Raw genomic sequence first — 25,512 nt, 5'->3', positions numbered from 1 at the left:
GTGAAATCTCACACCAAATTTATGGGGAAAAAAACAATGTGGGGTCTCCCCCCAAGACCATACCAGATAGATTTTGAGGGTTAAACCTATGTATAAAAAAATGTAGTGGTGTCCTCCCCCAAAAAATCTATACCAGACCCTTATCCGAGCATGCACCCCACCTCAAAGCACCTTCTCCCAATTTGATGGGGACAAGGGGCCTCTTCCCAACAACCATGGCTGGTGGTTGTGGGGGTCTGGGGGCAGAGGGCTTATAAGAATCTGGAAACCCCCTTTTAGAAAGAGGGTCCCCACCCCCTATGTGAATGAATATATTAATGTACCCCCACCCAGTCACCAAAAAAAGCAGTGTAGTGTTACAAAAAACATAAATCACAATGTCATCTTTCTCTGCTACCTCTTGCCGCTTGTCACTTGGGTAAGGGTCTGGTATGGTTTTTGGCGGGAACCCTACGGCGTCTTTTTGTTTTTGGAGTAGGGTTTACCCTCAAAATCCATACCAGGCTCAAAGGGCCTTGTATGGATTGAAGGGGGGGGGGCACAGCATTTTTGGGGATTTTACATTGCTAACATTGCATACACTTGATCTCAGTGCATAAGTTGCATGCCACAAATCGGATCAGTTAAGATGATGATCCAACTTGGGTGCGACTTCCATTCAAATCAAAGGGCTGAAATCACACCCAAGACAGACCAAAGTAGTGCAGGAACCTTTTTCAAAGTCATTCCTACACAAGTCGGACCAGTTAAGACGGCTATCGTAGGGAACCATTGATTTTGACATGTCATGCAACTTGTGATCTCGAAGTCAGAGCACTGGACCAGTGTGAAGTGACCTTAAGACCCCTTTCACATTGAGGGCATTTTGCAGGTGCTATAGCGTTAAAAATAGCGCCTGCAATCCTCCCTTAAACAGCTGCTCCCCACACTCCAGTGTGAAAGCCTGAGGAGGAGGAAAAAGGGACAGAGGGACTTTTATTTAAATTAGGGACAGTCTCTTCGAAATCGGGGAGAATTGGGAGCTATGAAGTTGTTCTTGAAATCAGTGAGCATCCATTATATCTTCCATTCCAATATGTAAAGCCAGGGGCACGTTTTCATTTTAAAACAATAATTTATTTTTGTTTTTAATTTTTTTACCACCAGTGGAGATGTTCTTATAGCTGTGGATGACCACAAGTCTGTGGTTGAAGGGAATTGGTTTGTGTATTACACCTGAAAACATTTACACAGACAAACCAACCATAACATATTCATTTTTTATTGACTTGTATTCGTTGTTTTTTATATACAGAAAAATATTACATGAAACCAATACAGTGGTCATGTTTTATATTCCTGATAAGGGTTATACTCATTTAAAAAGAAGATAATTCTGCTGCTGAGCAAACAGGTTGTCTAAAGACAATTCCCAGTCACCGTTTCCATGTATGTGTATGGGGGTCTCTTCATATCAGTGCAGCACAGAGCCACTATAAGAAAAAACAAAATTAGTTACAGAAAATTCATGTATGGAGTTTTTATATATATATATATATATATATATATATATATATATATATATATATATATATATGTGTGTGTGTGTGTGTATATATATATTTATTATATTCTCTTTCTTATGGTCAGGACTAAAAGTATATCTATCTATATCTATCTATCTATCTATCTATCTATCTATCTATCTATCTATCTATCTATCTATCTATCTATCTATCTATCTATCTATCTATCTATCTATCTATCTATATGAATATAGATATATCTATCTATCTACAGTATCTATCTATCTATCTATCTATCTATCTATCTATACAGTATAAATATGGTGCTTTAGGCTGGGTTCACATATATGCGAGTTGGGAAATAGACGTTTTTAACAGCATCCAATTCGCATAACATGTGAATGTGACCTGCTTTCAATGGAGCTGGTTTACACTGGTGCAATGGTGCGGTTTTGAACATGGTACTGTGTGTTTTTGGGTCCGGATCAGGTGCAAATTCAGGGAATAATTCACACCTGAACCAGTGAACAGAAACGCACCAGATTCCGGACTGCAAAACGCAGCCGCATATATGTGAACCCAGCTGTCATGGATAAGCAATAGCCTGGCAGCTTACCTTTATTTTCCATCTGTTCATTAAAGGCCTGACCCTGTTCTGGTTCCCATTTTTATCACTTCCTCTTCCTGTATGGCCCCACCCAGGCCATCCCAGAAAGTCTATATTAACTGTTGCACTACAGGTCTGCAGTGCTGTTCAACAGTGTAATTTGCTAGTTCCTGTCTGCAAGTGTGCTACGATCATCTTCCTGTGTACCGTTTTTGGCTTGTCCCTGACTTCTCCTAATTGCCTGTGCCCCTGACCATTTGCCTGTCCTCGGTTACCCTTGTCTGCCTGTTGCCCTGACCTCGGCCTACCCATCACCACTGTTTGTCCTGCTGGCTGCTTCCCCTCTCTCCCTGCGGAGTGTGACCTAGGGGATCTTGGGGGTCGCGACCTGGATCCAGTTGCGGCCAAGGCCATCCTCACCATTAGAGGCTCTGGTGAACACAAAACTGGGTCTTAGACTCCGCGCCCTGGGTGATCTTGGGTTCACGCTTCCCCTCTGTTAGCAGCAGTCGGCTATAGGGTTCACTACCCTGTGGTGCATCTCTGACCCCCACGGGGTGCACTTGTCACCTGACCACGGGTGACCTGACACCAGCTTAAAAGTGTATCCAACGCCAGCCAAAGCCAGAATTTTTTTCTAACTTAGTGACTGATTGGAAAGATCTGAAACTCAATAGGTGGTGTGTTGCACTTTTGCAGGGAGACCACTGCTTCCTCACAGAGAGGAAGGGTCCTTCTTAGCAGCATGCTAGCAGGGGACAGGCAATTCTATCCACTCTGTGACTTCTTTTCTACAGAAAAGCAACTGTAGGCTATGCTGAATAAAAATAAAGGTCTAGTTGGGCTTTAAATGGTGATCTGTAAAAGAATGATATTTAAATAGTACAAAAAAAAAAGCATCACAACTTATTACATCCCTAATAAACTTTCCCCCACAATTATCAGTTTCTATGAGCTGTACATTTTAATATGAAGTCTTTTAGTCCAAAATTGAGAAAATTACCTCAGATAAGGACAAACTGATGCGTCCACCCTTGTCTGTGTCCAATATCTTAAACATTTCTAAAAAGAAGAAAAATTTTTTTTTACTGGTATGCTGCTGTATTGCTACAATTATTATTCATACAAAAGATTGGAATATAAAAGCTAATGCTTAATTGGTCACCCCCCCCCCCCCCCGGATGGAGTCAATTAAATATAGTATTATTGGACTTAAAGGGGAGTTCCACCCACAATTTCACTTTTTAAATATAAATACCCCTGTAATACACAAGCTTAATGTATTCTAGTAAAGTTAGTCTGTAAACTAAGGTCCGTTTTGTTAGGTTGTTACAGCATTTAGATAGTTTATAATCTAGAAATAGACCGTGGCCATCTTAAGTGTGGGCATTATGAAGCCAGACTGTATGACTCCCTGGATTTCAGCTTTGCATATCTCGCACATGCTCAGTGCACAAGCAATGTAATAGGTTTCAGTCAGGTTTGCAAGGACTACTGGGAAACATGATGCCTATCCCAGAAACCCTTGCAAATAGCCTAGGCAAATAAGGAGGAGGAAGTAATGAAGGACTACAAAATAAAGGTATTTACAAGCAACAAATTAAATAAAAATTGTCCATTCTGAACACTATGAGATTAGAGCATGCAGCACAGACAAACATAAAAAAAATGGGTGGAACTCCACTTTAACTTATGTACAGGCACTGCATCCCCAACAAACTACTAAATACCACCAAAGAATGTGTTATATTTTAAGATACTTTTAAGGTGCCAAATTAATGTACAGAAGCATAAATCATATCATACAAGGATCTTTTATTCAAAAAGCCTTAAAATCACACAATAGAGTATTTTAAGGTCATACAAATACAAAGATATCATGTAGCCTTAGATAAGTTATGGTAGTCCTGCGCCCTCTTTTATTATACCCCCATTAACTTTGGATGGAAATTCTTTTTTGGTTCATGGCATGTTTGGTTGTTTTTTAATATTAATAATAATATATACAGTAGATATATATATCTATCTATCTCTCTCTATATATATACACACACTATATTGTCAAAAGTATTGGAACACCTACCTTTACACACACACATGAAATTTAATAGCGTCCCAGTCTTAGTCCTTAGGGTTTAATATTGAGTTGGCTCACCCTAAAGGGAGAGGCTATCCCCAAGGTTTAGGAGTGTCTATGGGAATGTTTGACCATTCTTCCAGAAGTGCATTTGTGAGGTCAGGCACTGATGTTGGAGGAGAAGGCCTGGCTCACAGTCTCCGCTCTAATTCATCTCAAATGTGTTCTATCGGGTTGAGGTCAGGCCAGTCAAGTTCCCCCCAACCAAACTCGCTCATCCATGTCTTTATGGACCTTGCTTTGTGCACTGGTGCACAGTCATGTTGGAACAGGAAAGGGCCATCCCCAAACTGTTCCCACAAAGTTGGGAGCATGAAATTGTCCAAAATGTCTTGGTATGCTGACTAGGGATGAGCTTTGTGTTCGATTCGAATGTATGCTCGACTCGAACATTGTCTGTTCGTACGTTCGACGAATTTCGAACAAAACGGGTCGTTCGCGCCAAATTCGAGTGACGCGCAATGGCCCATAATTCACTGCGGCATTGCGCGCTGATGATTGGTCAAGCATGCACCATGACCCTGCATGCTTGGCCAATCACAGCGCGCAAAAAACGAAGAACCATAATTGGCCAAAGCCAGGGTGGCTTTGGCCAATTATGGCTCAGGGGGTTTAGTACACGCCCCACACTATATAAGGCCGCCTGCAAGGCGGCCGCGTGTAGTGTGTTGCGGCTTTTGTTAAAGAGAAGAAGTCAGTCAGTCAGTTAGAGAGAGATAGAGAGAGACACAGTGTCTTTTCTACCAGATAGATAGATAGATAGATAGATAGAGCAGGCAGGCTAGTCAGTTTAGTTACATTTACAGTGTGTAGAGGATATATATACATCCTAGCGTTGTACATATATTTATACACTGTATAGCTTAGCTAGATCAGCTATTCCTATTTGTTAGGCAGTAGATTGTGCTAGCTGCAGTGCTCTAACGTGTTGTATTGCCTGCATGTTGTTTAGTTTACACCTAAACATAGTACTCAGTGTTAGTGGACGTGTGCTATTTAATTGCACATAAACGCAGTTGCTGTTAGTGCATGTGTGCTATTTAATTGCACATACACGCAGTTGCTGTTACTGCACGTGTGCTATTTAATTGCACATAAACGCAGTTGCTGTTACTGCACGTTGGCTATTTAATTGCACATAAACGCAGTTGCTGTTACTGCACGTGGGCTATTTAATTGCACATAAACGCAGTCGCTCTTACTGCACGTGTGCTGTTTTTTTGCCCATAAACGCAGTCGCTCTTACTGCACGTGTGCTGTTTTTTTGCTCTTACTGCACTTTTTTTTTTTTTTTTGCCCATAAACGCAGTCGCTCTTACTGCACGTGTGATATTTAATTGCACATAAACGCAGTTGCTGTTACTGCACGTGGGCTATTTATTTACACATAAACGCAGTCGCTCTTACTGCACGTGTGCTGTTTTTTTGCCCATAAACGCAGTCGCTCTTACTGCACATGTGCTGTTTTTTTGCCCATAAATGCAGTCGCTCTTACTGCACGTGTGATATTTAATTGCACATAAACGCAGTTGCTGTTACTGCACGCGGGCTATTTATTTGCACATAAACGCAGTTGCTGTTAGTGCACGTGTGTTATTTAATTGCACATAAACGCAGTCGCTCTTACTGCATGTGTGCTGTTTCTTTGCCCCAGGGAGGTCAGGATCGACCTTGGGTCTTGTAATGACCTGGGGGGAGTGGTGGCGGGGAAACTCATGCTATTTTTTTCAATGATTTTTATCCATATTGCAGGGACCAAACATTACACTAAAGCCGCAAGCAGTATTAAATTACTTTTTTCTGAGAGTAATCTCATGTTGTGCAGGGACATTTCTAAACACGTGCCACTACTATAGACACCCAGCAGGTACGATATTTAAAGGAATTTTTTATTTTTTTTTCACTTTAAGCATCATTAAAATCGCTGCTCCAGAAAAAACTACAGTTTTTAAAACTTTTTTTTCCATTGATACATGTTCCCTTGGGCAAGACCCGGGTTCTCAAAGACGTTTTCCAACAATAACTTGAATATTGGTCTTTAAAATGAGCACTTTTGAATTCGAACGTTCGAGTCCCATAGACTTCAATGGGGTTCTAAATGTTCGCGCGAACGATCGGTCCGTTCGAAAAGTTCTGGTGCGAACCGAACGCGGGTATGTTCGGCTCATCCCTAAGGCTGACGCCTTAGGAGCTCTCTTCATTGGAACTAAGGGGCCAAAATCAACTCCTGAAAAACAACCTCACACCATAATCCCCCCTCCACCAAATGATTTGGACCAGTGCACAAAGTGAGGTCCATATGGATGAGCAAGTTTGGGGTGGAGGAACTTGACTGGCCTGCACATAGTCCTGACCGAGCTAATTCATTCCATAGGTTTTCTATCAGTGTTCTAGCTGCAAACGGTGGGCCAACTCAAAATTGAACCCTACGGACTAAGACTGGGATGCCATTAAAGCTCATGTGCATATAATGTGTTGTTAATACTTTGACAATATAGTATATATATATAATACATTTACATATATATAAATTTACAGTCCCCTCAAAATAACTCAGAACACAGTCAATAATGTCTAAACCGCTGGCAACAAAAGTGAGTACACCCCTAAGTGAAAATGTCCAAATTCGTCCCAAAGTGTCAATATTTTGTGTGGCCACCAGGGATGAGCCGAACACCCCCCTGTTCGGTTCGCATCAGAACTTGCGAACACACCAAATGTTTGTGTGAACTTTAGAACCCCGTTAAAGTCTATGGGACTCGAACATTTGAAATCTAAAGTGCTAATTTTAAAGGCTAATATGCAATTTATTGTCCTAAAAAGTGTTTGGGGACCTGGGTCCTGTCCCAGGGGACATGTATTAATGCAAAAAAAAGTTTTAAAAACTAATGTTTTTTCGGGAGCAGTGAATTTAATAATGCTAAAAGTGAAACAATAAAAGTGAAATATTACTTTAAATTTCGGAACCTAGGGGGGGGGTGTAAAGTTAGCATGTGAAATAGCGCATGTTTCCAGTACATAGAACTGTCCCTGCACAAAGTGTCATTTCTGAAAGGAAGAAAAGTCTTTTAAAACCGGACTTGCGGCTATAATGAATTGTCGGCTCTGGCAATTCAGAGAGAATTCATTAAAAAAAATAAAAAAAATAGCGTGAGGGTCCTCTCAAATTCCATTACCAGGCCCTTCAGGTCTGGAATGGATATTAAGGGGAACCCCGCCGTCAATTAAAAAAAAATTAAGTGGGGTTCCCCCCAAATATCCATTCCAGACCCTTCAGGTCTGGTGTGGATTTTAAGGGGAACTCCACCCCAAATTAAAAAAAAAATGGCGTGGAGTTCCCCCAAAAATTCACACCAGACGCCTTATCCGAGCACGTTAACCTGGCCGGCTGCAGAAAAGAGGGGGGGACAGAGTGCACCCCCCCTCTCCTGAACCTTACCAGGCCACATGCCCTTAACATGGGGAGGATGTCCCCATGTTGATGGGGACAAGGGCCTCATCCCCACAACTTTTGCCCGGTGGTTGTGGGGGTCTGCGGGCGGGGGGCTTATCAGAATCTGGAAGACCCCTTTAACAAAGTGGACCCCCAGATCCTGGCCCCCCCTATGTGAATTGTTAATGGGGTACATTGTACCCCTACCATTTCACAAAGGAAGTGTAAATAGTTGGACAAAAACACACACACACCGTAGAAAAAAGTCCTTTATTAATAAAGAAAAAATAAAAAAAATCCAGCGGTGGTAATCCACTCTCGGTCCCGGCTTCCTGCTCCAACGTTGTCTGTATCCAGCGACGGGTGCGGGTGATCTCCGGTCCAGCGATGAGAAGATCCATCCATCCAGAGCGCAGCATCACCGACCTCCTCTCTCCGTTGGACACAGTCCAGCGAATGACGCGGGTGAAGCTGTGACATTTCTTATATACAGTAGGGGAGGCGGGGCCACCAGTCGCGTGACCCCGCACCCTCTGACGCACCCTCTGCTACGTGACTGGGGAAGCCCAGCAAGGGGGAAGACTTGGCTTCCCCAGTGACGTAGCAGAGGGTGCGTCAGAGGGGGTGGAGTCATATGACAGGTGGCCCCGCCTCCCCTATATAAGAAATGTTACAGTTTCACCCGCGTCATTCGCTGGACTGTGTCCAGCGGAGAGAGGAGGTCGGCGTGGCTGCGCTCTGGATGGATGGATCTTCTCATCGCTGGACCAGAGATCACCCGTCGCTGGATACAGACAACGTTGGAGCTGGGACCGAGTAGATTACCACCGCTGGATTTTTTTATTTTTTTTATTAATAAAGGACTTTTTTCTACGGTGTGTGTGTTTTTTCCAACTATTTACACCTCCTTCGTGAAATGGTAGGGGTACAATGTACCCCACTACAAATTCACATGGGGGGGCAGGATCTGGGGGTCCCCTTTGTTAAAGGGGTCTTCCAGATTCTGATAAGCCCCCCGCCCGCAGACCCCCACAACCACTGGGCAAGGGTTGTGAGGATGAGGCCCTTGTCCCCATCAACATGGGCACATCCTCCCCATGTTGAGGGCATGTGGCCTGGGACGGTTCAGGAGAGGGGGGGCCGCACTCTGTCCCCCCCTCTTTTCTGCGGCCGGCCAGGTTAACGTGCTCGGGTTAAGGGGTCTGGTGTGAATTTTTGGCTGAACTCCACGCCATTTTTTTTTACATTTGGGGTGGCATTCCCCTTAAAATCCACACCAGACCTGAAGGGTCTGGAATGGATATTTGGGGGGAACCCCACGTCATTTTTTTTTAAAATTGACGGCAGGGTTCCCCTTAATATCCATTCCAGACCTGAAGGGCCTGGTAATGGAATTTGGGGGGACCCCCACGCTATTTTTTTTTTTTTTTATGAATGAATCCTCTCTGAAATGCCAGAGCCGACAATTCATTATAGCCGCAAGTCCGGTTTTAAAAGACTTTTTTTCTATTCAGAAATGACACTTTGTGCAGAGACAGTTCTATGTACTGGAAACATGCGCTATTTCACATGCTAACTTTACACCCCCCCAGGTACGAAATGTAAAGTAATATTTCACTTTTATTGTTTCACTTTTAGCATTATTAAATTCACTGCTCCCAAAAAAAAACTGACGTTTTTAAAACTTTTTTTTGCATTGATACATGTCCCCTGGGACAGGACCCAGGTCCCCAAACACTTTTAAGGACAATAAATTGCATATTAGCCTTTAAAATTAGCACTTTAGATTTCTCCCCCAGACTTTAACAGGGTGTTCCGCGGCTTTTCAAATTTGCCGCGAACACCCCTAATTGTTCGTTGTTCGCCGAACAGGCGAACAGGCAATGTTCGAGTCGAACATGAGTTTGACTCGAACTCAAAGCTCATCCCTAGTGGCCACCATTATTTTCCAGCACTGCCTTTACCCCTCTTGGGCATGGAGTTCACCAAAGCTTCACAGGTTTCCACTGGAGTCCTCTTCCACTCCTCCATGATGACATCACAAAGCTGGTGGATGTTGGAGACCTTGCGCTCCTCCACCTTTCTTCGAGGATGCCCCACAGATGCTCAATAGGGTTTAGGTCTGGAGACATGCTTGGTCAGTCCATCACCTTTACCCTCAGCTTCTTTAGCAAGGCAGTGGTCATCTTGGAGGTGTGTTTGGGGTCATTGTGTTGGAATACTGCCCTGCAGCCCAGTCTCCAAAGGGAGGGGATCATGCTCTGCCTCAGTATGTCACAGTACATGTTGGCATTCATGGTTCCCTCAATGAACTGTAGCTCCCCAGTGTCGGCAGCACTCATGCAGCCCAAGACCATGGCACTCCCACACCATGCTTGACTGTAGGCAAGACACACTTGTCTTTGTACTCCTCACCTGGTTGCCGCCACACACACTTGACACTATCTGAACCAAATACGTTTATCTTGGTCTCATCCGACCACAGGACATGGTTCCAGTAATCCATATCCTTAGTCTGCTTGTCTTCAGTAAACTGTTTGTGGGCTTTCTTGTGCAACATCTTTATAAGAGGCTTTCTTCTGGGACAACAGCCATGCAGACCAATTTGATGGAGTGTGCGGCATATGGTCTGAGCACTGACAGGCTGACCCCCCTACCCCTTCAACCTGTGCAGCAAATCTGGCAGCACTCATATATCTATTTCCCAAAGGCAACCTCTGGATATGACGCTGAGCACGTGCACTCAACTTCTTTGGTCGACCATGGCGAGGCCTGTTCTGAGTGGAACCTGTCCTGTTAAACCGATGTATGGTCTTGGCCACCGTGCTGCCATTCAAATAATGGTGGCCACAAAAAATATTGACACTTTCGGTCCAATTCGGTCATTTTCACTTAGGGGAGTACTCACTTTTGTTGCCAGTGGTTTAGACATTAATGGCTATGTGTTGAGTTATTTTGAGAGGAAAGCAAATTTACACTGTTATACAAGCTGTACACTCACTACTTTACATTGTAGCAAAGTGTAATTTCTTCAGTGTTTCTTCAGTCACATGAAAAGATAGAATAAAATATTTACAAAAATGTGAGGGGTGTACTCACATTTGTGAGCTACTGTATGTATATATATATATATATATATATATATATATATATATATGTGTGTGCATGTACCTCTCCATAGATCAGTGTAGTTTTATTTTCCTTTATACACAACAAGGATGACAGGGGGCAGTATTGAGCAGCTTGCAACACTTACTGAATAAAGTCTCCAAGCGTATCAGACATGCTATAAAATCTTCAAAGTTGATGGACAGCTCTCTGGAGACGTATCGCTGTACAATGATCTCCTGAATCCTGGTATTGAGGTTAAAACCTGCAAATTAAATAAAATTCACGTAACTGTTTAAAATAAATTTAAAGTCCCTTTTGTAGGGGTCATCAACACACAACATACAATAATATTCTCAGGTTCCCATCACTAGTGTACAGATGACTTCCGCTAAGTAATCTACCGATAATTGCTGTGATCATCCTACATTGGGCCTCGCACATTGCAACAAAGCAAAATATTTCCAGGATTGAAATCTCACTTCTAATCAAATGACTAATTGTATGAAACATGCTGTAGCAATTTATTTTACGAAATTCCACCCAAGTTAAACCTGAGCTCCAGGAAAACAGTTGAATACATATAAGGGAGGCATTTTAGCTGCCACAGGATTTGTATCTCTGTCCATCCAGTCCTGAGATTTACACAACTCAGTTCTCCCATATAGAGGAGTGGATGTTTCCCATGGTTCAGAGACGCAGGATCTTCCATTCTATGGATAGCATAGGACCCAAATTAAAGGGGTTGTAAAGGTAATTTTTTCCCCCTAAATAGCTTCCTTTACCTCAGTGCAGTCCTCCTTCACTTACCTCGTCCTTCGATTTTGCTTTTAAATGTCCTTATTTCTTCTGAGAAGTCCTCACTTCCTGTTCTTCTGTCTGTAACTCCACACAGTAATGCCAGGCTTTCTTCCTGATGTGGAGAAAGCCTCTTGAGGGGGGAGGGGGCAAGCAGGAGTGTCAGGACACCCACTAACACACACCTCCTTTTTCTATCTGCAAAGTAGAGAGTATCCTGTCCTGACTTGCCTGCTCGCCCCCTCCCCCCTCAAGAGGCTTTCTCCACACCAGGGAGAAAGCCTCACATTACGGTGTGTAGTTACAGACAGAAGAACAGGAAGTGAGGATTTCTCAGAAGAAATAAGGACATTTAAAAACAAAATGGAAGGATGAGGTACGTGAAGTGAGGACTGCACTAAGGTAAAGGAAGCTATTTAGGGAAACATTTTTTACCTTTACAACCCCTTTAAATGTCATTTCTGTATATGTAATATTTTGTTCTGTCTGTATGGTCTTATGGCTGCACCATTTTTGATGAATATTTTAGGGTGTGCCCCCAAATCTTTGTCTATTGTATGGATTCTAACCAAATCCATTTGGGCTGGAGCACCCCACTCCCCCATCATTGCCTCTTATTAGTGTCCACCTGTGTTATAGGAGGAGTCCTTACAGTTCTCCCATGGTTCAGGATCTTCCGTTCTATGGATAGCGTAGGACCCACTGATAATGGGGTTCTTTGACACAGTAGGTAGGCTTAAGCACCATATAGCCATATGGTGTGACCAAATCCCCATATTTTCTGAAAATTTTCAGGTGTTTTAAATAGCCTTGCAGGAGTTAAATATCATTTTTGCATATGTGCGCAGTAATATTTTGTTCCATCATCATGGCTCTGACCACTCACACAGCCAGAGTCTACGAACACAGAAGGAAGACTGGGGAAAGATGGAAGCCCTCTCAGCTGAGCAGCCCACCACTGGATGGCTTCATTCTAAGGTAATTATTTCATAATGTGCTACTAGCACATTATGCAATTGTCTTACAGGGGAAAGTTTTTTTTATGTTTTATTGAATACAAGGCTGCAATAATGTGTGCCTTTTATATAAATCTGCCTGAAGTTCACTATTGTCAGTTGTGGGTACAGCAGCACTGAATAGAATTATGCCGCGTACACACGATCGGTCCATCCGATGAGAACGGTCTGATGGACCGTTTTCATCGGTTAACCGATGAAGCTGACTGATGGTCAGTCGTGCCTACACACCATCGGTTAAGAAACCGATCGTGTCAAAACGCAGTGACGTAAAACACAAAGACGTGCTGAAAAAAACGAAGTTCAATGCTTCCAAGCATGCGTCGACTTGATTCTGAGCATGCGTGGATTTTTAACCGATGGTTGTGCCTACTAACGATCATTTTTTTTCTATCGGTTAGGTATCCATCGGTTAAATTTAAAACAAGATTGCTTTTTTTTAACCTATGGATAAATAACCGATGGGGCCCACACACGATCGGTTTGGTCCGATGAAAACAGTCCATCAGACCGTTCTCATCGGTTTGACCGATCGTGTGTACGCGGCATAAGACTTCTGTACAGTAATAGGTGCCCTCCTCATCTTATGAAGCTTCCCCTGTCTAAAGATGTAACATTTCTGGAAATTTTTAAATCATAAAAAAATTTTTCCTTGGTTAACCACTTTCCCACCGGACCATTTGTCAGCCTTAAGACCAGAGGTGTTTTTACAATTTTCCACTGCGCTGCTTTAACTGGTAATTGCGCGGCCATACAATGTTGTACCCAAACAAAATTTGCGTCCTTTTTTTCCCACAAATAGAGCTTTCTTTTGATGGTATTTGATTGCCTCTGCGATTTTTAATGTTTGCGATATAAACGGAAAAAGAGCGAAAATTTTGAGAAAAAATGATATTTTCTACTTTTTGTTAAAAGAAAAATCGAACAAACTCAATTTTAGTCATACATTTTGGCCAAAATGTATTCAGCCACATGTCTTTAGTAAAAAAAATGCCAATAAGCGTATATTTATTGGTTTGCGCAAAAGTTATAGCATCTACAAACTAGGGTACATTTTCTGGAATTTACACAGCTTTTATTTTATGACTGCCTATCTCAATTCTTGAGGTGCTAAAATAGCAGGGAAGTACAAAATCCCCCCAAATGACCCCATTTTGGAAAGTAGACACCCCAAGGAATCTGCTGAGGGGCATATTGAGCCCACTGAATATTTTTTTTTTTTGTACCAAGTGATTGAATAATGACAAAAAAAAAAAAAGAAAAAAGAAATTACAAAAAGTTGTAACTAAATGATATATTGCTCATACATGCCATGGTTATATGTGGAATTGCACCCCAAAATACATTCTGCTGCTTCTCCTGAGTACGGGGATACCACATGTGTGGGACTTTTTGCGAGTCTAGCCGCGTACGGGACCCCGAAAACCAAGCATCGCCTTCAGGATTTCTAAGGGCGCAAATTTTTTATTTCACTTCTCACTACCTATCACAGTTTTGAAGGCCATAAAATGCCCAAATAGCACAAACCCCCCCCAAATGACCCCATTTTGGAAAGTAGACACCCCAGGCTATTTGCTGAGGGGCATGTTGAGTCCATGGAATATTTAATATTTTGCCACCAGTTGCTGGAATATGACAAACTTTTTTTTTTTTTTTGCACAAAGTTGTCACTAAATGATATATTGCTCACACATGCCATGGTTATATGTGGAATTGCACCCCAAAATACATTCTGCTGCTTCTCCTGAGTACGGGGATACCACATGTGTGGGACTTTTCGGGAGCCTAGCCGCGTACGGGGCCCCGAAAACCAAGCACCGCCTTCAGGATTTCTAAGGGCGCAAATTTTTGATTTCACTCCTCGCTGCCTATCACAGTTTCGGAGGCCATGGAATTCCCAGATGGCAGACAACCCCCCCAAATGACCCCATTTTGGAAAGTAGACACCCCAAGCTATTTGCTGAGAGGCATGGTGAGTATTTTACAGCGCTCATTTATTTTTGAAAATGAAGAAAGATATATATATATATATTTTTTTTTCTTTTTTCAATTTTCAAATCTTTGTGACAAAAAGCAAGATCTGCAAAATACTCAACAGACCTCTCAACAAATAGCTTGGGGTGTCTACTTTCCAAAATGGGGTCATTTAGGGGGGTTTTGTGCCATCTTGGCATTCCATGGCCTCCGAAACTGTGATAGGTAGTGAGGAGTGAAATCAAAAATTTACACCCTTAGAAAGCCTGAAGGTGGTGATTGGTTTTTGGGGTCCCGTACGCGGCTAGGCTCCCAAAAAGTCTCACACATGTGGTATCCCCGTACTCAGGAGAAGCAGCAGAATGTATTTTGGGGTGTAATTCCACATATGCCCATGGCATGTTTGAGCAATATATCATTTAGTGACAACTTTGTGCAAAAAAAATAAAATAAAATAATAATAATTCTCTTTCCTACAACTTGTGTCAAAATATAAAATATTCCATGGACTCGAGATGCCTCTCAGCAAATAGCTTGGGGTGTCTACTTTCCAAAATGGGGTCATTTGGGGGGGTTTTGAACTGTCCTGGCATTTTATGAACAACATTTAGAAGCTTATGTCACACATTACCCACTCTTCTAACCACTTGAAGAAAAAGCCCTTTCTGACACTGTTTGTTTACATAAAAACATATTATTTTTTTGCAAGAAAGTTAAGTTGAACCCCCAAACATTATATATTATTTTAAAGCAAAGGCCCTACAGATTAAAATGGCGGGAGTTGCATTTTTTTTTACCCTGCAGTATTTGCGCAGCGATTTTTCAAATGCATTTTTTTGGGCAAAAATACATATTTTTTTATTTTAATGCACTAAAACACACTATATTGCCCAAATGTTTGATGAAATAAAAAAGATGATCTTAGGCCGAGTACATAGATACCAAACACGACATGCTTTAAAATTGCGCACAAATGCGCAGTGGCGACAAACTACATACATTTTTAAAAGCCTTTAAAAGCCTCTACGGGTTACCACATTAGATTTACAGAGTAGGTCTACTGCTAAAATGACTGCCCTCGATCTGACCTTCGCGGTGATACCTCACATGCATGGTAAAATTGCTGTTTACATATGACGCCAAACCGACGCTTGCGTTCGCCTTTGCGCAAGAGCAGGGGGGGACAGGGGTGCTTTTTTTTTTTTTTTTTTTTTTTATTATTATTTAATTTGCTTTTTTAATTTTATTTTAAACTGTTCCTTACTTTTTTTTATTATTTTTATAATTTTTATTGCCATCTTAGGGCATGTAAATATCCCCTATGATAGCAATAGTTAGTGACAGGTACTCTTTTTTGAAAAAATTGGGGTCTATTAGACCCTAGATCTCTCCTCTGCCCTTAAAGCATCTGACCACACCAAGATCGGTGTGATAAAATGTTTTCCCACTTTCCCAATGGCGCAGTTTATATCCGGGGAGGGGACATACCCTCCCACTGCTTGTAAAAGCAGTTTAGAGGCTAATTAGCCGCTAGGACTGCTTTTACATGAAAGCCGACCGCTGGCTGAAAAGAATGATACCAAGATGATGCCTAAACCCGCAGGCATCATTCTGGTATAACCATTCAAAGTCCAGCAACATACCATACGTTGATGGTTCTTGTTGGACATGTATTGTAATCTTTTTTTTTTTTCATGCAGCCTGTTGGCTGAACGAAAAAAAGATTGATCGGTGGGTATGCCCACCATTAGAATACCTCCCTTCATCCACCCACTTCTAATGATGGGCATACATGCACCATTTATATATGCCGAAGCATGCGGGCATCCTCCCGCAAAAAAGTTATGCCGCTCACACACGTATGTACGCCGCATAAAAAGTTATGGCGCATACACACGGTCGGACTTTTCCACGGGCAAGCTTCCGACGGAATTTCGACCGTATGTACGCGGCATTAGGAGCAAAATCGCTCCTCCGCCCCTAATGCCCCCATGCTTCGGCATATATGCTCTTTTTTTAACTGTGGTGGTGAAATCACCTCCCACAGTGTTGGAGTCGCGGCTTTATGTATCGTGGGAGCAAACGCTGTTGCTGTCACGCTAAATAAATCCGTGCTGCAACTGAATGGCGTACCTGCTAAGCAAATGATGGTTAACATTATAACAAAGTAACATTACATTTTAACATTAAGATCTTACCATACCATACCTGCAAAGCAAATACCAAAAAAATAAATACAGTAAAAAATAAAACATTTTTTAACGCAACCTGTGCCTAAAAAATATACATGCCGAAGCATGGGGGCATCCTCCCGCATAAAAAGTTATGCCGCATACACACGGTCGAACTTTTCCACGGGCATGCCTCCGTCGGAATTTCGACCGTATGTACGCGGCATTAGGAGCAAAATCGCTCCTCCGCCCCTGCTGCCCCCATGCTTCGGCATATATGCTTTTTTTTTAACCGTGGTGGTGAAATCACCTCCTACAGCGTTGGAGTCACAGCTTTATAAATCGTGGGAGCAAACGCTGTTGCTGTCACGCTAAATAAATCCGCGATGCAACTGAATGGCGTACCTGCTAAACAAATGATGGTTAACAATAAAACAAACATTACAGTATAACATACCATACCTGCAAAGCAAATACAATAAAACATTGTAAAAATAGAGAGAATAGATATAGAACAATAGTGAGTGGACAGTAGAGAGTGAACATAAGAGAACAATAAAGAGAGGAGAAAAAAACAACAACTATTTTTGGATTTTTTATTTTATATTTTTTTTGTGTTTTTGTGTGAGTTTTTTTAATTTTTTTCCACTTTTTTTCACTTTTATAAAAACTGTAAGAAAACTGTAAACTGAACCTTGCAGATTATGGTCTCTCAAAATGTGATGGCCATCACATATTCCGAGACCCTGTGTTGGTGTGCCTAGGACTGTGTGGTGCTGTACCCTACGCTAAAACTCAATTAGTGTGTGGTAGCGTTTGAAACATACACCAATGCAGAGACCAGGTTGGTCAGGACAGTCGGGACAATAAAAGCGGGTGTCACGCCTAAATCCGAGTTTGCTGCAGACACGACATCTTTTTTGGCGGGATCTTTGGGTAGGGGTACCAGGGAGGACAAAAGGAAAATGCCTCTCATACAGCCGGCTCACTGCATTTGCGTTGGGAAGGTGGGGCACAGCACCATCTGGAAACAGAAGGGCTTCGACGATCTCTTCCTGGAATTTTAGGAAGGATCCAGTCCGTCCTGAAGCTCTGTATAGCACATGAGCGTTCAGCAAAGCCAATTGAAACAAATACACTGACACTTTTGTGGTAGAGACTTTTCAAAACCATATATATGAAGATGTATATGTCATTCTTTTATAAGGCTTTTCTTATTAATGAGACTGAGATGTCGTTGGTCAACTGTCCTGTTTTTCTTAATCAACAGAGTGACTCGTTGTTAGAGTTCAACTAACAAAACGATTTTAAACCTATAATAACATAGGGAGGTTATCTCAAAGGGATGGGGATCTGATAAGCTTAGAGCGGGAAAAGGTACATTTGAGGGGCATTCTTAGAGCGGGAAAAAGGTACATTTGAGAGGCATTCTTAGAGCGGGAAAAAGGTACATTTGAGAGGCATTCTTAGAGCGGGAAAAAGGTACATTTGAGGGGCATTCTTAGAGCGGGAAAAGTTACATCGGAAGGGTATATAGAGACAAGTCCTAGGTTGAGTAGAGGCAGACTGGATCATGATCTGATTGGGAAAACTTTGTGAAGTACTCTATGAGGAGCTGCCTAGACATGGTGATGTAGTCTCTCTATCCTCTGTCCTCCCCTCTCTCCCCCTTTCCTCTCTCTTTCTCCCCCTTTTCTCTCTCTCTCTCTCTCTCACTCTCTCTCTCTCTATCTCTTTCTTCATAAATGTAATCTCTGTAACTTTTCCTTTCCTATAACTTGTCATTTTTTTACTGATGTATCCATTGTAGCCGTCTTACTGTCTGTGTAAATGTGTGCCTTGGATATCATCTTGGTTTTAAAGGTGTTATAGGTTATGTTATGTTTATAAATATTGAAGTAATACCAGTTTCTTCTCTGTATCAATAAATGTAATATTTTTCTCTTTTTCGCAGCCCTATTCTTTGTTTTTAATGTTTATATAGACAAAAAGGTTTTCATAGCTTACTTTAATTAGTTACGTGCGATATTAATATGTTTATGAATCGCTGATTATTAATTATGTACGTGCGTTATTAATTTTTCTATGACAAAATGGTGCCCCGTGTGAAAGGAGAGTTTAGAGTTTGGATAGAAATGATTTCTGGTATGGTAGACAGAGCTGGGGTAAGAGTGTTTTGTTTTAACCCGTCTGAAAGCCTAACAACAAACTAACTTTTCAGAACTTAACCTTTTCTTTTTGTCTATGCGAATGTGTTTATGAGACTGATTTTGAATAATGTAGATATATATAGAATGAAAGTGTGGCGTACCAATGTTAAGTATGGGGCTGGACGTCATTTACGTTCACGTCGAAACCAATGGCGTCCTTGCGGCGTACTTTGGAGCAATGCACACAGGGAAATTCCACGGACGGCGCATGCGCCGTTCGGCAAAAACGCCAATCACATCGGGTCACAGTAGATTTACAAAAAACACGCCCCATGATCCAAATTTGAATTAGGCGGGCTTGCGCCGGCTGATTTGCGCTACACCGCCGCAACTTACGGAGCTAGTGCTTTGAGAATACAGCGCTTGCCCGTCTGGGTTGCAGAGGCGTAGCGTAGAGCGGATACGCTACACCCACACAAATTTACACTGCTGACTTTGAATCTGGCCCTGTGTGCCCCCTTGCAGTTGACCCTTTGAATGAGATTAGGCCAATCTTTGTGAGTGAAACACACCTATGCTTTTGTAATTAAACAGTGGGGCGATGGCGCCGCTATAATGATTAATATTCAATAAGGTGTGGGTGTAGTGGTTATTAAACCTATGTGACTCAGTTGGTGAACCTCCACCAATAGTTGGTGTCCAAAAAACCTCCACGTTAGTAGGAGAAATAGATGAATGAATAAAGTCAGGACCCTGTGCAGGCCAGCAAAGAGAAGTGACTTGTGATAAAAAAAAAAAAACATTTAAAATTAGAAATAAAGCAGTTCAAATGAATATCCAGGTTGAGGCCTCTAGGAACTGGAGACCCCAACCTGTGTATCCAACGGGTCTCATTTTGTGAGACCTGGATCTTTTTGTTGCCCCCCGCCAGTGGTCTTTAATAATGTCAACCCCATAGAACGTGAGGCAAGATGGATCCTTATGATGTTTTTCCTCAAAATGTCTAGAGAGACTATGTTTTGGGAATCCATTACGTATGTTTTGGATGTGCTCACGTGTTCTTACACGTAAGGGTCTGGTGATACGGCCCACATACTGGAGTCGGCAGCGGCACTCTATGACGTAGGTCACATGGGTGCTATTACAAGTAATACGTTATTTTATCTGGAATTCTTTATTGGGTACATGGGACTGGAATGTTGTTTTTCTCAGAGGCTGGGGTTTATTTGTTTTGCACGGTGGACATCTCTGGCATCCGTGGAGTCCTTCAGGTTCTGGACAGGTGTTCGCTTCCCTGGGGGGATCGAGTGCATTGTGGACGGGGTGTGTTAGTGGTGTTGGTGCTCTGCGGTGGGTGAGTCTGGGTCGTGATGGCAATACCGCTACTAAAGTTCTGTGCTCTTTCAAAATGGGCCAATACTTTTTGAAGATCTTTTCCAATTGTTGGTATTGGTTGCTGTATACTGTGATAAAGGCCAGATCCATAGTAGGTGCTTAATGAAGCTTTTTCTTGTTGAGCAAAGCTTCCCTATCCATCTCACAAATGTTAATTTTCAGTTGTTGTCAGCACCTATGCTTTTGGGCTGCGTCTCCACTGGTGCAACTCCAATGTGGCCTGATTCAAGGTGCGATTTGGAAATGCAGCTTTAGTGCGACTGTGGTGTGGCTTTGAATGCGTTTTTTTGATCCAGAAGTCGCATCAAAATGGTGCAGGTACCTTTATCGGTCGCTGCAGCATTGAGCCACATAGATTGGAATGGGTGCTATTGAAATCAATGGGCTGCGAGTTGTAATGCGACTTTGGGTCCAAAGTCGCATGGCAAATCACATCAGTGGAAACGGAGACTAAAATCACACTGAATTATCTGGATGTATGTGAATCTATTCCTCTGTTTAAACAAATAACTGGGGATGGTAAGCGGTGTAATAAGATCTGTAAACACTGACTATATTGTAACTGCTAAAAATCATTATTAGGTAAGCGTCAGTTAAATTAGTGCAATTAGGTGCCTCTTGCACTGCAAGCAATCATAACGATCTAATAAGTAAGCATTTCTTTTAGAATATTGCAGAAAAGTTCACGGGAGGACAACTAATTTAGTTGGGAAAATCCCCGGGCTAATTTTTTGAAGGACTATAGTCAGTCATTGTTCTGACAAGTAGTGAAAAAAGATCAGCAGAGGGGCAGTACCGGTCCACTCAATCAGGGGTCAAAGCGTAGCTAACTTTGGGAAAAAGCGACCTTTAAGGGTTTGCGGGATCAGCTCAAGGTCCTTCGTCCGCAAAAAGGATGGGAAATCAAATCGCTTCAAAACGGATGTCGAACCGTGGGGAGCCTTACCACTGGACTCCGAAGGAAGAAATGATAGATGAATATGGACCTTGGGTTGTGAAATATATAAAAGATTGGGATCAGTGGACAGGAAAGCAATATTCGAAAAAGGGTACTTTCAAGCCAAACGCTTGGGAAGCCCTGTGGTGCAGTCACCACGGGAAGATGATACGAACAAATGAAAAAAGATGCCTGGAGGGCAGGGATGGTAGGATATCAGAACTGATGAGGTGAGTATTTTTAATAGGGAATCCACATCCCCAGAGAAGTGATGATGAACAGAGTTTATGGGTAGGATATAGAACATGTAAGGTCTTGAGGTCATATTTGACCTAGATAAATTTTGTGAGGGTGTGTGAAACAGCTGTATTGTCATGCAAATTGAGTGAGCCGAGTGAATGGTAAAGCGAAAGTAGGATGCCTTATGTGTATGTATATATATGTGTATATATATATATATATATATATATATATATATATATGTATATATATATATATATATATATATATATATGTATATATGTGTGTATTTTTTTTGTATTAACGGTAATCTTTGTTTCCATAGAAGTTTCTTTTTGAAGTTTTCCAATGTACTCAGAATAGGTAAGTATGATTGTCTTGCAAGACAAAAGGGAAACTTATAAAAAATGTGTTTGTTTTAAAACTGCTCATTTTTAACCATGGTGAATACATTTTTAGGGGGGAATTATTGGTATACCATAGAACAAAAATCCATATGGCATTAATATGTATTATAGTAATACATATTAATGAAACGTTGAGCTCAACAATTTTTGGTATTTTAAAAGAAAGTGCACGGTTTATGTAATATAATGTAATGTATATTTGTGTTTTATATGATAATGTCTTGTTACAGATATATAACCATTGTTTTTTGTTTCCAGGTTAAGAAAAAAATTGAATGTTTATTACTAAACTTTTATTTTGTGTTTTATCCCTCAGAATCGATAACTGTGTTTTTCAGGATTTCAGAATAAGAGGAAATCTTTAGGTTGGTTAGTCGGTCGGGTTTCACAAGGTTTAGGTTTTCATGACCATTATCTAGTTGGAACGTCTAGTGGTCAGTCCATTTGGCTATGTTTTTGGACCACCTAGTGGGGGTTACATGTGCTGATCCACTGAATAGCAGAACCAACTAACTGAGGTCCGTGTATTAGTTTTTTATGAAAAATTGAGTAAGACTGCAAGGGATAATTGGCACTCTAACACATATATTAGGCTAAGTAGCATTCAGGGGTACCACACTTAGTGTTACAAGGGTTTTGGGGTATTCTCCAGCGGTTGAAATGGATCGGCCATAGATCCGTGGCATATGGTTTTCTTATTTACCCAAGATCAGCCATGCTGACACGTGTAGTTCCATAGATCCAATAGGTAAAATCCTGATGTTACTTTGGCCAGACTTGTGTTTTTAGGACTTCTTAAACTCCCCCCCCCCCCCCCGCTGTTAAGCCTGGCTGTACAAGGTTGCATTGCCTCAGTGCTACAAGGGAATTTTCTTAGTCTATTGGTCAGCACCCGTTGCCTTGAGCTGGATACACATTATGCAATTCTTGTTTTCGAATTTCTTTTAGAGTTACCGGCAGACATGTAGTACGAGGGCCTGCCTGGTGGCATACGAGTTGAAAGTGCATAGGTATGGCCTCGTATTGTATAGTTTTTGGGTTGAGTCTGGAGAAAAGGTGTGCAAGAAGATTGTATGAGGTGATATCAGCTCTTGGCTGTTCCAGAGGCCCTCACTTCCGATATATATGTGGGCATGCAGTATTCTCCTCAGTTAATATCCATAGGTGTCCTTCCTGTCCTAGATTACTTGGGTACCTTAACTGGTGGTCTGTGACTTGCATGCCAAGAATATCAGTGCCCCAGGGTGGCACTAGACTCCTGTCTTTCATGGGAGTCCTATCTGAATGGGGAAGGCAGTTTGTTTTGTAGGGGTGAAGGATAACATAGTCTAATTACTGAATTGATAGAGGAGGGAGAAGGTGTGCAGCCTCTATGAGGGATCGGGTGTACCTGGTGGCAGGTGGTTTTCAATCCGGGTATCCAGACTATTTCCCATACTTAAAAGAGGCTCAATGGCGCCTGTCTTTGGAGCGGGAGGTGGGTAATTGGATACCGTAATCACTATAGAGCTGGAGATAATCAAGAACACATTGGGAGGCCCTGGGCTACATATCAGGGAAGGGTTAGAAAAATCTAACTCATTCTATTCTCATCCCTAAGGGCAGGGAAGGAACTTTGAGCATGGACGGAACTTTGTGCATATATCACGGTCAATTTGGGTACTATCCTATCTGACTCTACTGGGTTATACCCTGGAGTCCATTCCTGTTCTGAGGGTCGTGAGTCTAGACAGGAATTGAAAGAAATATTGGAATGGGTGACTAGTATGACATAAATGTATGTGGTGCAGGTACCCAGGAGACTGGCATCTATGCCTAATAGGGTGTCTGTTGGCCAAACTAGAGGGTGCCAGGTGATACATCAATGGGGTGAAAACTTCCTCGTAGAGGCGGTGTCTCATGCTTATCAGTCCTATAAAGAAGCTTTCAGTTACTGGACATGGGAGAGGTACACCTAGTTAATGTCTCACCTGAGAGGTTGAATCCCTGCACAAGGAATGCCAGTAACTACATACAGGAACATGCCCTGTCAAATAAAGGGAATACACGCGGGCTAACAGGGTACAGAGTGGTTGATAAGACTATTACCCTGTATGTGCTGAGTATACGCTGAATCAAGTGATTATTAAGTGACCAGTGGCTTTCTCCCAGAGATGTGCAGACACAGCATAAGGTTCACGCAGGACGCTTCTTTCTGGGGAGTAACCCAACAGAGGAGGGGGGTATTCAGCACTATATAGGGGGAATAGGAGCTGGGATGGGTGTTAGTAATAGAGTGGACAGCGGTCTCCTGAGGAACAGACCCGCAGCCATGGCTTCAGACAATAAGCACGGCTTTGTTGCTCAGAGAGATTGGTGACAATTGTGACAACATGCAACAAAGTTACATGAAAACCCAGTTCAATATGGCTCACGATTTTATCAACCATGTTAAGAGGTTGGAAGAGAGTATGAAAGGGTATAGAACAAAAATATGTCATTGGCTCTGGCGTACATGCAGGGGCAGGCGGAGTTATTGACCAGGATCATGCTGAGTGTCCAAATCTCTGTATGATGGGCGGTAGCCTGAGGAGTTAGCATCACCATTCAGTAAGACTTTGACAAAACTCGTCGCGTACACTAATCCAAAATGGTAGTCAAATGCCGGGATGGGCTGTACTGGTTTGGATTGTGAGAAATGAGGTGCTGTATGATCCCATATACGGAAGTGCAGACTCGGTCTGTAGATAGGTTGGCATCAATGAGCTTACTGACTGGGGATTCTATCTTGGTGCATTTGGGGCTAAGTGACCCACATGTGATCAGAGGGCACGGAAGCTGAGAGCAGGTTGATATTTCCCCCTGTCAGAAGTGTGACCACGATGTCTTTTGCATTCCAGGTCAATACCCGGTAGTGAAGGAGGAATGTTGGGAAGGTATTTCACTGTGGGTTCTGGATGGGAAGATCATTACGGGGGAGGAAACACCTAGGTATAATTTAGGACATAGGCGGGTTTTGTTTCTTTGTCCTAGAGGATACCGATGGGGTGTTAGTCATGGAACTAGGGTGTTCCTTGGACCTACCTGGTGGTAGTGGGGCATGGTCACTGAAATCAAGTCACAGGGATGGAGTTTTTGTGGGTTTTGTCATTGTTTCAATGGTATATGTGCTGTGGGACTCAATACCGAATGATGGTATCACATGTCTAATGATGCACGGTTATCAGCACTAGGTTGAACTGTACCAAGCTGGGCACGCTACCTCGGGGAGTCTATTGTACCTATTCTCTTGTCCTTGGGATGGATATAGACGGAACCCCGGGTTACACCCCGAGTTGCCCTGAAGAAAGGTTTTATAGCAAACCTGACATCCCCTTTACACTTATTGAAACTTCCGTTGGGATTCGGGGAGGAATTAAAAGTTAGGTAGTTAAACTTCGGGCAACAGGATTTAAATGGTGCCAACAGTTTGTGCAAGGTGTGAATAAAAAGGCCCGTCTCAAGGGATTTAGAGGTACTCATAAACAAGCTAGGTAGGTTGGCACAGCAGGTTGGGGAAGGGGTTGAGGGGCAGCTAGATGTGAATCATATTCTTGAAAATCTACAACAAGCTCATATTGATGCTACTGCCTCATTGTCTGAGATAATGAAACAG

At 42.3% G+C, this 25,512-nt stretch overlaps 1 protein-coding gene across 1 annotated transcript in view; it reads right to left on the bottom strand.

Moving 5' to 3' along the window:
- Positions 1-1,242: 1,242 nt before the first annotated feature.
- The window catches only part of LOC120937870 (calpain-8-like), a 107,138-nt gene continuing 82,868 nt past the window's right edge, over positions 1,243-25,512 (bottom strand). The window contains exons 19-21 of the mRNA XM_040351396.1: positions 10,939-11,055; positions 3,116-3,174; positions 1,243-1,472 (exon numbers count right to left, since the gene is read on the bottom strand). Of these exons, the coding sequence (XP_040207330.1) occupies positions 1,449-1,472; positions 3,116-3,174; positions 10,939-11,055 (200 nt within the window). The 3' untranslated portion in view covers positions 1,243-1,448. The remainder of the gene's footprint in view (positions 1,473-3,115; positions 3,175-10,938; positions 11,056-25,512) is intronic.

This window comes from Rana temporaria, chromosome 4 (genome assembly GCF_905171775.1).
Source record: "Rana temporaria chromosome 4, aRanTem1.1, whole genome shotgun sequence".
NCBI classification, from domain to species: Eukaryota; Metazoa; Chordata; class Amphibia; order Anura; family Ranidae; genus Rana; species Rana temporaria.
The sequence above is the reverse complement of the archived record's forward strand: the minus strand, read 5'-3'. Positions and strand labels throughout refer to the sequence as shown.